General features: G+C 34.5%; 1 protein-coding gene across 1 annotated transcript; it reads left to right on the top strand.

Moving 5' to 3' along the window:
- Positions 1 to 4702: 4702 nt before the first annotated feature.
- Positions 4703 to 12764, top strand: LOC106110416. The gene is made up of 5 exons (XM_013292241.1): positions 4703 to 4774; positions 10952 to 11118; positions 11467 to 11660; positions 12140 to 12356; positions 12560 to 12764. Exons 1-5 carry the CDS (start codon positions 4703 to 4705, stop codon positions 12762 to 12764), a joined length of 855 nt encoding a protein of 284 aa, XP_013147695.1.
- Positions 12765 to 13504: the final 740 nt, after the last annotated feature.

Genomic DNA, 13504 nt, shown 5'->3' with positions numbered 1-13504 from the left:
ATCGGGATAAATCTGCACTGTCATTCCTCACAGAAAGAACTTTATCAGTCAAACTTGAATGTCAGACCTTTACTTGAGCCAGAAGATATTTCAAGCCTTTACTGAGCCAGAAGCCGTATTTTATCATTGCAAGCGAAACTTAAAGTTCTTCGTAGATGCTTTCTAAACAGTTTTAACGTAAATCGCGCTTAAAAACCTCTGCGTGCAGTAATTGTAGATAAGACTTCCCTTGTAAGTTATTTAGATTACAGTAAATACTTTGTTGTTTCAATTTATGATCTGGTTTTTTTTTAAATATTTTTTTAAACATGGCGCTGTCCGATGATTGGCGAAACCTTGATCACGGTATTAACAAAAACGATTCATAAAGCAATTTTATTGTTAGTTAGTATCAAATTTGTATAAGTAAGCGGTTTTTTTTGCTATCAATGCGTAGTAACGATATAGGCTCACGACTATTGCAATAAATGAAGCTGGAAACACACGCCATTCATCTCCGCGTTCCCGCGGTGTGGTGGTTTTTGCAATGGCTATCGTAGCCCATTTGGGCACGCATCCTCTCTGAGAATTACGTGTGAATATGTCGTAATAAATTTACGTATTTAAAACAACAGACTTTTGACCTGAGATATACCTTTATTCGAATACTAAATAATCTTTTGCAATGCAATTTTCATAAAAAAGGTGGGTAGTTTAAGAAAAGTTTCACACTACTTGTGTTAAAAAATTTCACTTTTTTCGGACTGTTTTGTTCATATAAAATGCTCCAGCTTATAAATTAAATTAATAATAAACAAAAGGCTGTGCTCTTTTATTTCTTCTAGATAAACCGCTCGGAACCGGTTCAAACCGCACGAGAGTCTCATTATTTCTTAATCTCAGTTTAACGAAGCGCGCCAGATTACCGGCGCGGGATGTGAGACGATGTCTGAAGTAAAATTTAACGACAGTTTGAACGAGCTGTATTGTATTGTACAAAATATGTTACATTTTCTTCATATCTATAGCTGTTATCATTCCTTTGTTATACTATGTTCCAGTTTTCATCATCAGGTTTCTGCATACTTTTTTAGCTTTGATAAATGATTATTCGGTCGCTAGCTTAGTGGTTTAAGCATGTGACTCGTAATACATATCTCGGGTTGGAATCCCGCCACGTACCTTACCTAATTTTCATAAAAAGAGTGAAGCGCCACCACAACTAAAATCAAGGTCACCAATTACGTAGGAAATTAAATGTAATCTAAACTTAAGAAAATGTAATGTAAATTGTAAAACGTAAACAAATAAATGGACCGACAAGGTCTCTGACGATCAGGAAGTCAGGGGTGACATGGGAAAAAAAAAGCCTAATTTGGGTTAAGCTCCGAGCCAGCTTAGTAGGGATATATAGTGAGGTGGTAATGTGTTTATAGCTTTCGATAATCGTGCGCCATCTCTTATTAATTTTGTAAAACGTTAACAATTTAATTATAAACTTTAATTAAACTCTGTACATAATTGCTTCTATAAGTTATTACGTGTATATTAGTGTTATTTAAACAAACGGAACAACGGACGAAACTAAATTAGCTGCGCAGCTGCACGTGTTTACGCTGACAGCAACGAATTTGCATTTGGCGCACAGAATAATGTTTTTGTTAGCAATTTGCGGGTAGGTGAGATTTAGCTGATTCAGTTATGCTGTTGAACTGATTATCTATGGGAAAATAAATCCTATTTACTGCTAATATAGCTCTTATTTATTTAATTGTGACTTTAAGACACTAAATCAATTACTGGCATGATTACCTTAATTTTTTTTAACTGATGAAAATTTACTAATAGATTAGTGATATTAAGCCGAAGTTCACAATTCTTCATCATCATCATCATCATCACCAGCTCTCTATACGTCTCCACTGAGGGGCTTGGAGCTTACCCTGATAGGGGTTGACTAGGCCGTAGGCAACCACGCTGGCCCATTGCGAGTTGGTTGACTTCACACATATCTTTGAATTTCTTCGCCGATATGTACAGGTTTCATCACAATGTTTTCCTTCACCGTAAGAACGTCACAATCACAATCAAAATTGGTATGCTATATAAATTAAAACATCTATAATATAATAGAACTATTTACGACATATGAAATGTTCACAAAAGGGGTGAGTTAAATATGGTCGTAACAACGGGTTGGCGATTACATTGCAAAATGTTGTCGTTTTATGATATCATGTAGGATGTTGTGGAAGTTAATATGATTCCACGTTTGAGGGCTCTTTATTACAGCGATGTAATGTGTCTTTTAACCTAATGTTGTGTGTTTTATATTAATACCTCAGTAATGTTGTATTTGTATAAAGTTTTAAAATAATCTATTCTTTATCTCGTTGATCTAATACGAGACATTTTGCTTTAAAGTACTCCTCCCGTAGTAACCACACTTATTTACTTTGTATGTGTTTTATGGTAGTTCCATTGCGGCATCATGCGTGCACAATTTAATTAACCATGACGACCTTGATTCTTTGCTGCTTTTGGCTTGTTTTTATTTCTTTCTCGCAGAGCATTTTAATCCAATTTATTCATACCCAAAGTGCAAAAGCGTGAAAGTATATGGCTTAAAGCGTATCGTAAGTAAAGGGTTTTTTTTATTAAAAAAAGATTAATTAAAAATATGCTGTAATTGCTGATATCCTGCATACAAAGAAGTGTGTTTACGCTTTATTAGTATAGATTTGGTGACAAAAGTTTCAAAGGGTCTGCTTAAGTAATCCTACAATGGCCTCGATCGTGACACTAAGGAAATACCAATTACAACGTACGTAAATATTCCTACTCATTTGCGAATTGCAAATTGCATTGAGCTGTCGCGACGTCTACTTCAGACACCGCTCTTTCCGTTTCATACGTTCACGTGTTTGTTTTCATTTGCAAATTTAACATAAACGTAGAATTCTTGCGATACTAGTATCAATGTATTTAACGCTTTGTTAAACAAAATGAATGGCAACATTTTTGAACATATAGCAGTAGAAGACAACGGTTCATCATCATCAGCCATAGGTCGTCCACTGCTGAACGTAGGCCTCCCCCATTGATTGCTACAATGCCCGGTCCTGTGCCGCACGCATCCAGTGCACTCCCGCAACCTCGACTAAGGCAACGGTTATCATAGGATAATGTTGATATTTATTTTTGACCGACTTCCCAAAAGAAGGAGGTACTCAATTCGTCTGTATGTTTTTTTTATGTGTGTTACGGCATAACTCCGCCGCTAGTGAACCGATTTTGGTAAAAATTTTTTTTTCGAAAGGTAATGCTTGCATGTGGGTCCCATTTTTTTTATTGATTTTTGGAGTCAAAGACTACGACGTAGTTAAATAGTTTAGCTCAAAATCGCGCGACGAAATTTAGGGTCATTTTTACGTCGCCTAATTATATATTAAATAAATAGTTACACAAAATCTAGTACTATTAAGAACAATCTTTAGCCAACTACAACTAGAACGGTTGTTGATGGCCACATTAGAATAATTCCTAAGCACTCGTGAAAGTGGAAAATGGGGGCATTAATTTTCTTAATTTCAGCAGGACGCTGCGGTCCGCCTGATAAATTGTCTCGCCGCAATTAGTGGCTGCGAGCCAGTGGGAACTGGGTACTGGGAACTGGGGACAGTAAAGCATATATTTTAATTGCTCACATCCTCCGTATGTTCTCGAGAAATGGCGCACACGGAGAGGACAGCTGTAGAATTCACAAGAAGTTCTATGCATTTATAACAGTTAGTACTATTGTTATTTTCTGAAGATTTTATATGTTAATGTAATATTTATTGTGTAACGTTCATATATCTTGTATATTTCGCACTATTACTTTAAACTTTTAAACTAAACCATACTGAACTTTAAAACAAGTATCCTGCCGACTGCGCCATGTTGAAGGGCGGGAACACGTAATAAAACGACAAGCTTCAGATGCAGACTGATTTATTTAGACTTTGTTTATGAGTACCCTAAACATTTACCCATACCGACAACTGTGTCATTCAGAATTTAAACTTTGCAACGGTTTAATCATCAGATGGAAATGTAGAAATTCTACAAAGGACTAATGTCAATTAAAATAAAGGTTATACCAAATTAAAGAAAAAGAGTTTATACAATCTGTACTTACATTTATAAAGAATTTGTTACAAAACTGTATATTGCAGTGCGGCAAGTCGAGCGAGAGCCGCGTTATCTGCGAGTTGCAGTTGACAAAAGTTTGTCGTTCAGGATTACCGTGTTTGTATAATTTCTAGTCAAATCAGCTAAAACAAATGCTCATATAAAAATAAAATATTTCAAACGCTGATGTAGGTTTACTTAATTCAAGTTCTAGTGGTGTGTTTAATAATTTTATTATGGATTTCTAGAAATATAAAAAAAGGATTTTTTTTAAGTTAAAATAATGAACAAGGTAACATGCATGCAAGCGAACATTGACTACAAAAAATTAAACCAAAAAATGGGACCCACCTGCAAGCATTACCTTTCGGATAAAAAAAGAATTATCCAAATCGGTCCACTAGCGGCGGAGTTATGCCGTAACACACATAAAAAAAAAAAAAACATATCGTCGAATTGAATACCTCCTTCTTTTGGAAAGTCGGTCAAAAAGTAGTGGAAGACCGAAGGAAGTTTGCATGAATTGTGAAAGATGCGTCAGGGAGTAAATATGGCGGGTAAAGATGGTGATGATGGAAGAAAGACTCGGCACAAGCAGGAGGGTAGGTTGAAGATGTTCCATGTAACAATCAAACGTCTTTACGTCTTTATTAATCAACGTATAAGAAGCTACTTTATACTGAAAACAAACGTAATATTCTGCCTAAGAACTACAATTCTATGCTAACAATGCCAACTTCGCAAATTGGAACGAAACTTGAAATTAGTTTCCTGGCTCCGGCTCTACGTTTGGCCTCTACACGGAGAATGCAAGCAAATCTATAACTCACAGATAAACTTTATAATAAAACTAGCATTAGCTTGTGACTACGCGTGGAATTAAAAAAAAAACAGATGTAAGTAGCCTATGTGTTCTAGATTATGCTCTACATTTATGTCAAATTTCATCGAGATCCGATCAGCATTTTAGGCGAAGTGTTCTTAAGTAACAAACATCCATCCATCTATATCGCAATTATAATATTAGTAAGATTACCATAAGAACGGGCGCACACATTTCACTAAACTATAGCACATCTGGTGCGATTGTCGATTGTTTCGCAGCCAATTCAATTTAGTTGCACAACTAAAAATCGAGTAGTGTTCTCTCCTACATAAAATCTCATAGGATTCGAAGCGCGACTAAATAGTTGTGCGATAGTTTAGTTAAAGGTGTGCGCACGCTCTTAGTATGGGTATTCGAGCAGTTAAACTTTAAGTGCCTGATGTAAGAGATTCTGAAATGCATATCTGCACGAAAGAAATAAGCTTCACATCGATTTAATCTATACTATTATAATAAAGCGTAAACACACACTTCTTTGTTACCTAAGATGTCAGCAATTACATCATATTTTTGAAAAATTCTTTTTTTAATAAAAAGCCCTACACCTACGTCACGCTTTAGGCTATATGTTTTCACGCCATTAAACTTAGGGGGTAAATATTTTGGATAAAAACCTTGATGTTGGCAGCTAGGTTTGTCATGTCATGTCATTTTGACATTTGCTATTGATAACTTGCCAAATGTAAACAATAAATGAAAATGTCATAATTTCATGCGGATGAAGCCGCACGGGAACAGCTAGTCTTACTATAAAATGTTCTACAAAGCCTTTTCATGCAGTAATTGGCCGCCGCAGAATCTTTACATGACGCTAAACGAATAGCAAAACTGATTATTTTTTACTACTTCTGTGTTGGAAAACTTTCTACGAACGTGATATTAAAAGGAATTCTTGTTGGAAGTAAGTTCACTATTGCATACCTTTTTTAGTTTATAGTGTACTAGTTGCCAGCGTTGAAAAATGTTAAATTGTTATTTTAATTGTCATATAAAAGAGTAAATTATCATATCAGTTGTAAAGCATAAACTTTCTTAGAAAGGCTTCCTCAGAATATAAACGAATATAAAAAAACTTAAGAACCATTTTTTAGAAGAGTTGCCTTAAAATTAAATAATTCCTACATTTACACATATACAGTCTTGTAAGACATTGTTTCACCCATTTTTTTACCGACTTCCCAAAAGAAGGAAGTACTCAATTCGTCTATATGTTTTTTTCTTATGTGTGTTACGGCATAATTCCGCCGCTAGTGGACCGATTTTGATAATTCTTTTTTTATCCGAAAGGTAATGCTTGCAGGTGGGTCCCATTTTTTGTTTGATTTTTTCATAATTTTAATTAACTGAATTACCCAGATTAAAAAAAGAAAGATAAAAAAGTGAATTAACAATTAAATAAATGTCGTAAATCATAATTCCATTCACATTACATTGAATAAATTTAATATTAAAAGTTATTAAATGTTTTACATTTGAAGAAGCTGAATGTTGAGTAGAAATTGAAATCAGGAAACTAATTTCAAGTTCCGTTGCAATTTGTAGAGACGCCATTGTTAGCTTTGAAACGTACGGAGTTAACTTACATTTTAGATATATGGATTTTCCATCTATTCATATTAAAAGTTCAAATATACTTTTTAAATATGTTATTGAAGCATAGACATTTTTTTTTATAATCATAAGAAGTAGAAGCTATTAGCGCCATCTATGTTTAACACAACAACTTCTCGGAAAATGTTTCATACTTCATTATCTATACTAATATAATAAAGCGTAAACAAACACTTCTTTGTGGCGTAAGATATCAGCGTTTACGGCATATTTTTAAATAATTATTTTTTTAATAAAAAGCCCTTCGCTTATGCCAAGCTTTAGGCTATATATATATACATGTTATAAAAATTAGGGGGTAAATAAATTCGATAAAAACCCTAATGTAGAAAAGAGATCATAAGTTACGAGCTGCCAACATTAAGGAAGCAAGGTTGCCATGGTTTGTCATCATGCTATGTCATTTTGACATTTGCAATTGGATAATTTGACAATTGTAAACAATAAAAAAAAATTCTCATAATTCCAAAAGCGTTGTTTGTGAAAATTGAAATACCGGTTTTAGCGCTACTAGAACCCTAAGCGCGATTCCGACGGTACTCTCTTTTTACTAGGTCAAGGGGGGGGAGACTTATAAGACTGCGTAATTGGCAGACCTGTAGTGTCTCTTCCTGTTCAACACGCAGGGCGGTCATACCGCGGCATTGTTAACATAATTTAAGATATCGTTAAAAAACGGTTTCATAAAATTAAAACCTTAATATTCCCAAGTATCAAGTAAAAAACAATGTCAAGTTATAAACACGTTACGTATGCAGGGAATAAAAGAATTCTCTCTTAAGCTTTCCCTTTGACGTTTCCAGTCGACGCCCTCGAAAGCTTTCGTAATGGAGTCACGTATATATTTAAACGTCTCGATACCTTCTGTAGTCAATCTTTTTCGGTATCGCTGTGTTAAGGCTCGATCGTATCACGACTTTGATGTGTCGACTCGAATGCTTTTGTAAGGTCTTAAGTGATAAAAATATACTTTTTAGATTATACAGGATGCATACATTGATCATGCGCGTCATTGCCGAAGACAATACGCGTAAACTGTTATATATGATTAGTTTTTTTTTTTATAATATAAGGTGGCAAACGAGCAAGCGGCCACCTGAAGCCGCCGAAATGGCAAGCGACCGCTGCCCATAAACATCCGCAATTGCAGATGCGTTGCCTACCTTTAATTGACGAAGGAGAAGACGCACATAAAGAGGAAATTTCCCCTTCCTATGCGTCGCCTCCACCGTGAAATCCACTTTTCCTTCCCATCCTTTTCTAAGAATGGGATGTTAAGGGAAAGGGAAAAAATTAGGCCGCCGGCACCACACTCATCAGACGAAACGCGGAATTGCTTTCACTTCACGCCTGTTTTCTGTGTGGTGGTGGTACTGCACCGGACGAGTCGGCGTATTCGTGCGAAGATGTTAAAGCGGGATCTACCACTGTTGGTAAGTTATTTTTCAAAGTATTTGGCTGTTGAAGAGTACGATATTATCTACTTATATTTGTTGTACAACGTTTTTAAAGTCTCTTGGGGGTTTCAATCCACCATGATCAATTGGTGATAATTCTTATTTCGGGTCATGCCGAATTTAAAAAATTACTGGCTGATAAGAAGTTTTTGAATTTTTTTCTTTTCTTTTAAAAACTTCTTCATTTTTTTCTAACTGGCCAGTACGAAACTAGCGAAAAACTGTGATTCGAATGTAACGTGTATTTCGCGTAGTGCTCTTATGGTAACAAGCAATTAGTTCTGATGGACGAGTCTCCAGCATTCAGATATTAAATATGGCTTAATAGCTGCACTCTAGTGCTAGTTCTAAATAATGATGGATCTACGAAAAATGTTTATAAAATATTCACTAAAGTTTATTTGACTACAAGATTTTTGTTTGAAATGATCTGACAATTTGCCTTAAAATTACTTCTATATTCCAAAAATTTTGTTATTTAGAACACGCGTACGCATTTCAAGGCTAGAAATACACTTATTTTTGAAGTCAATGTAATAAAGAATATTTGGATATAGAATTTTTTTTTCTTAGAATAAGCAGCTTTCGATGCAGTCACAGGCCGTAATTTAACCGAAAACCGTCGACTTTACCGCAAAGTCAATAAATCTAAAAGATTTCTATTATAGATAATACCGCCGGCTTTCCATGTTTCGTTTCGTTTTACGTCACTGTTTCTCAGTTACAATTGTATTTATGAGAATTTAAGAGTTAATTTTTCTTACCAAAGTATAACAAGGTAACTAAAATGATTTATTTTTAATCTGATATTAAAAGTATTTGCGACTGTTAACTATATTTTGGCAAAGAAAAGAAAAAAAAGGTACTTAAAGATGTACATTTAAAAAGAATTCTTTATTTTTGTATCTGGAAATCTAACGCAGGAATAAATCGTGTCAAGAGCGTGCGCACATCTGAAATTATACTATCCGAGAACTGTTTAGTCTCGCTTTGATTGTTATGCTCTTATATGTAGGTGTATAATACTCGATTTTTAGTTGTGCAACTAAACAGTTGAATGGGCTGCGAAACAATCGACAATCGTGCGCCTGATCAACGAGTTTTTCTAATATTATGAAACTAATTCCTTCAGTAGATTGGACACTTAATACTCAAATCTGTCAAATTATTTGCGAAGAACTTAGTTAGGCAAAAGGTAAAGATTTTAAATTAATTATCATTGACTTTAATTGATTAAAAAAAGTAGCCTGTATTCCCAGACTGTGTTCTTTTTTAGATATGTAACTAGTGACAAAAGTTGCCGGCAAAAGGAGTGTTGGTCGTCGAAAGAAATCGTGGTTACGCAACATCCGAGAGTGGACAGAATTTGCGAGTGCCGCCCAACTGTTTCGCTTTACAAGAGATAAAGTCAAATTTGGAGAACTGACCGCCAACCTTCGCTAGTCGGAGAGGCACCTTAATAAGAAGAACTAGTTATAAATATCCTTTCATCCAAACTTTCACATTTATAACTATGAGTTTCATTTACTTTAGATTTTTTTCTATCTTAAAATAAATTAGTCTACTTAACTATTCACTTTATAATGACTATTATATTAAGCGTAAATTTTCAAAGTCAATTTTAATTTTTCTCGTTTAACTATTAAGCGTGCAAACAATTCGTTCTCCAATTAATTTCACGCTTTCTTAAACAATTTTTACGAGAAAAAAAATTGTAAAGTGCTCCTTTCCACTTGAAAGTTAATTACTTAAAAAAATCTTGAATATCATTTAACAAACGCTGTTTTTAATTTATGCAGACTTTTTGAAAAAATGATAAAATATTTTTATACTGTTGCAAATTATTATTTTTTTACTTTTTAATTAAAAATGTTTAAGGTATTTACGGTTAGTTGCAATTTATAATTGCTTTATACGTAAGCAATCGATGAAAATATAGTTTGTGATTAAAAATGTACACGTATTTGAAGTTTTTGATATATGTGGTGTCAGTTATAAAGTTATTTTTAATTGAACCTTTTTATTCAGCGATTAGTTGCAGGGTATGGTTAAATTATTAATTAATTTCTATTTAATTGAATAAAAAAAATAAGCGCCTTAAAATTAAAAAGGCAATTTAAATATTTATTTATCTTCTTGCTTTCGTCCGGGTGTCATTAAAAAAATAAAAGTGAGTAGCCTATGTGTTCTTTTAGACTATCATTTAGCTCTATACCAAATTTCATCGAGTTCCGTTCAGCCGTTAAGGCTACATACTCTAACAAACATCCATCCATCCTTCAATCTATCAAAACTGTCGCATTTATAAGATTAGTAAGAAGTAAGATTTTAACGATCGAGAGTTGGGTGCATGTTTACTAAAGCTTACTTATTAATTATTTAAATTATTTAAAATGCTTAACTGTCATCTAGACACATTTAACGACTACGAGTGTCACTTACGTATATTTTGCACGACCCCCTTTTTTTCTAATATAAGGTGGCAAACGAGCAAGCGGCCGTGACAATCCAAAGAAATGGGAAGCGACCGCTGCCCATAGACATCCGCAATTGCAGATGCGCTGCCTACCCTTAATTCTTATTATCCTTATATTCTAATCCTTTCCTTTTAAGGAAAGGATGGAAAGGGAAAGGGACTAAAATTAGGCCTCCGGCCCCACACTCATCAGACGAAACGCGGAATTGCATCCACTTCACGCCTGTTTTCTGTGTGGTCGTGACCGGGCGAGCCAGCCCTACAGTGCGAAGATGTTAAAGCGGGCTCTATCACTGTTACCTCTACACGAATAATTTAAGTAGTTAATGATTGAATGCAAATAAGAGTTTAAAATTAATATTTTCGCAGGATCGTAGTGTCCATTTAAGGTTAGATGGTGGACTTTGTTTTGAAATACCTCCATGGCAATATCTACCTGTGGAAATGGACCATCATATAGCTAAGGTGAAGGAGGCTTGGGGCAATCTGTCATCAGTAAGAGATACAAGGAGATTTAGCTTAAGTATTACTAATAGGTATGTATTTAAGACGAGATTTCCAAAGCTGTCTAGCAGCGATTGTTTTTTGTCGACTTCCGTGTTCGAAATTCAAATATTCTTAATGGGATATTTAGCTATATTCTGGATTAAATTCAAATTAAAGAATGAACGTGTTAATTAAAAAAAATTGTAGTGGCCTGAAACTTGTTGAACATATTAAGTTTTTAGAATGAAAGTGAACGTCAGACGAGTAATTGGTCCTGGAAGTGTGTTCTATCAGGTGTCGTGTTTTTAAAAATTCCACCTCTTAGTTAAGTGTTCGATTGTCTTCATTTAAAATAGAGTTTTTTTTTTACTCCTGGTCATCTTTTAATTTTATTGTAGTAAAATAAGTCAATACGTAGATACAGTTATTGGTCCGTTCTTGGACACGTATCACAAAAACATCCAGACGTCATATCAGCAGATGACCAATAAGATACTTCGGAAGACGAAAGACGAGATCAGCGCTGCGATAAGGATAAAGCAGAAAGTATATGAAGAGTTGATTAAATTGTCAGACCGATTGGCGGTCCCAGGTATTCTTACTTCTTACTAATGTTATAAAAGCATAAGTATATTAGGAAGATATATCCTAAACGAATGAAGGCCGGATGACGGCTGGAGGTTCTCTCCATTAAAAGCATAGATAGCATAGCTTAGTCTGGAAGAACAATAGACTATTTAATTTTTTTTTAAATACGCCCTGATTATGTCGCGGGTAAGAGCTAATCTGAAATCTACTATGAAATTATTCAACCAATTATAATTTAAAATAAGAGAGCGTAAAATCGTAACCCGTTAGATGGCACTGTAATTAAATTTGACTCTACTTCTAAAAAACATTACTTGTGCGCCAAAGCTTTGCCGATAGCTCCATGATTTCACACGATTTAAAAAAATAGTCTTCAAAAAATTCAACTTCTCAAACGAAGAAAGAAAGAAGATTAATTTGCATACTGCTACATTTAAATTTGTACTGGCAATTGTGACTATTGTAATTGTTTATTCGTTTTAGCAATGTGTGACGAGGAACGTCGGTACGCGCGTACCATCGCAAGTCGTCATGTGGCACAGATCTACAAATGTACAGAGGAGGCGAGAAACTCTATCACAAAGATGGGAAAATATGCAGAGGAAATGATAACGATCACACGCAACCATATGCAAGCGGCATTAGCTAATGCTACCAGTAAATTTGATACTAACAAACAGTATGAACGAGACAGGGACAAGTATGTATGAAGACTTAGTTGTATACTTATTTGGGGTTATAACTGTAGAAGCTGTTCCCGTGCGGCTTCATGATAATTATTTTTTAATTTCACGCAGACGAAGTCGCGAGCAATAACTGGTATTTTACATTTAGTACTTGAATATTTATTTCAGGTATCCTTTTGCTAGTTTTCGATCATCTCCAGTCACTTTATGTTTACAGAATAAATCATAGCGCATGTTTGAAAGAGCTATCGAAGGCGGCGGTGTCTCTCGGGTACGAGTTGGATCTCAGTTTGACAAACGCACGTCGCTACAACGAACAGTCCTGCGAGAAATTCACCGTCTGCTGCACAAGAGCTCGCAAGGATACTGAGGAATCTACCGTAGCGTTGAAAGATTATCTGTACCAATGTGTATATGCTTAAATCTTTTTAATATTTATCTTTTACGAGCTGTTCCCATGCGGCTTCATTCGCAAGAAGTTAATAAGTATAGATATAGATGTAGATGTAGATGTAGATGTAGATGTAGATGTAGATGTAGATATAGATGTAGATGTAGATGTAGATGTAGATGTAGATGTAGATGTAGATGTAGATGTAGATGTAGATGTAGATGTAGATATAGATATAGATATAGATAAATCGGAGCCAATGTCACCTAATGCTGGTTGAAACGCCTGTTCGCTAGTTGAACTACAGTTTGTTGAATATTTTATATTTGTAACAAAAATACAATCATAGATGCTGTTAATAAATTATTTTCGTTTCTCTTCGGTAACAGAAAAATAAGCATTTATTAACTATAAGAAAGGAACTGGCCTCTAAGGAGGGCAATGTATTAAAAGAGAAATAAGATTTTCCTGAATCGCTTCTCCGTTTCTGACGTCACATCGTTTATTTTTAACAAAACAGCAATATTTTGGATTTATTAATTTCGTTTTTAATATAAGAAAGATCCGCGCTGTCTTTATACAATTTGAATGTATAAAAAGGCGGAGTTCATAATATTTTACGGTTTTTATTCTCATGTCCAATGTAGAACATCTTTTTTTCAAAGAGTTTTTTAATTATTTATTTATTGTATATACAAGTTTTTCCTTGAAATTATACCTGTAAAAGTCCTAACGACTTTACTAAATATATCATCATAAAGATTATTTTAA

Source organism: Papilio polytes, unplaced genomic scaffold (assembly GCF_000836215.1).
Source record: "Papilio polytes unplaced genomic scaffold, Ppol_1.0 DF820622.1, whole genome shotgun sequence".
Taxonomy (NCBI): Eukaryota; Metazoa; Arthropoda; class Insecta; order Lepidoptera; family Papilionidae; genus Papilio; species Papilio polytes.
The sequence above is the reverse complement of the archived record's forward strand: the minus strand, read 5'-3'. Positions and strand labels throughout refer to the sequence as shown.

What these genes read in the sequence shown, in the direction of transcription:
- LOC106110416 (XM_013292241.1), top strand. Translation starts at nt 4,703, where the DNA reads ATGGCGGGTAAAGATGGTGATGATGGAAGAAAGACTCGGCACAAGCAG. An exon ending in AGCTTAAGTATTACTAATAG is followed by an intron (nt 11,119 to 11,466) that starts GTATGTATTTAA and finishes ATTTTATTGTAG; the next exon opens with TAAAATAAGTCAATACGTAG. An exon ending in TATGAACGAGACAGGGACAA is followed by an intron (nt 12,357 to 12,559) that starts GTATGTATGAAG and finishes TTATGTTTACAG; the next exon opens with AATAAATCATAGCGCATGTT.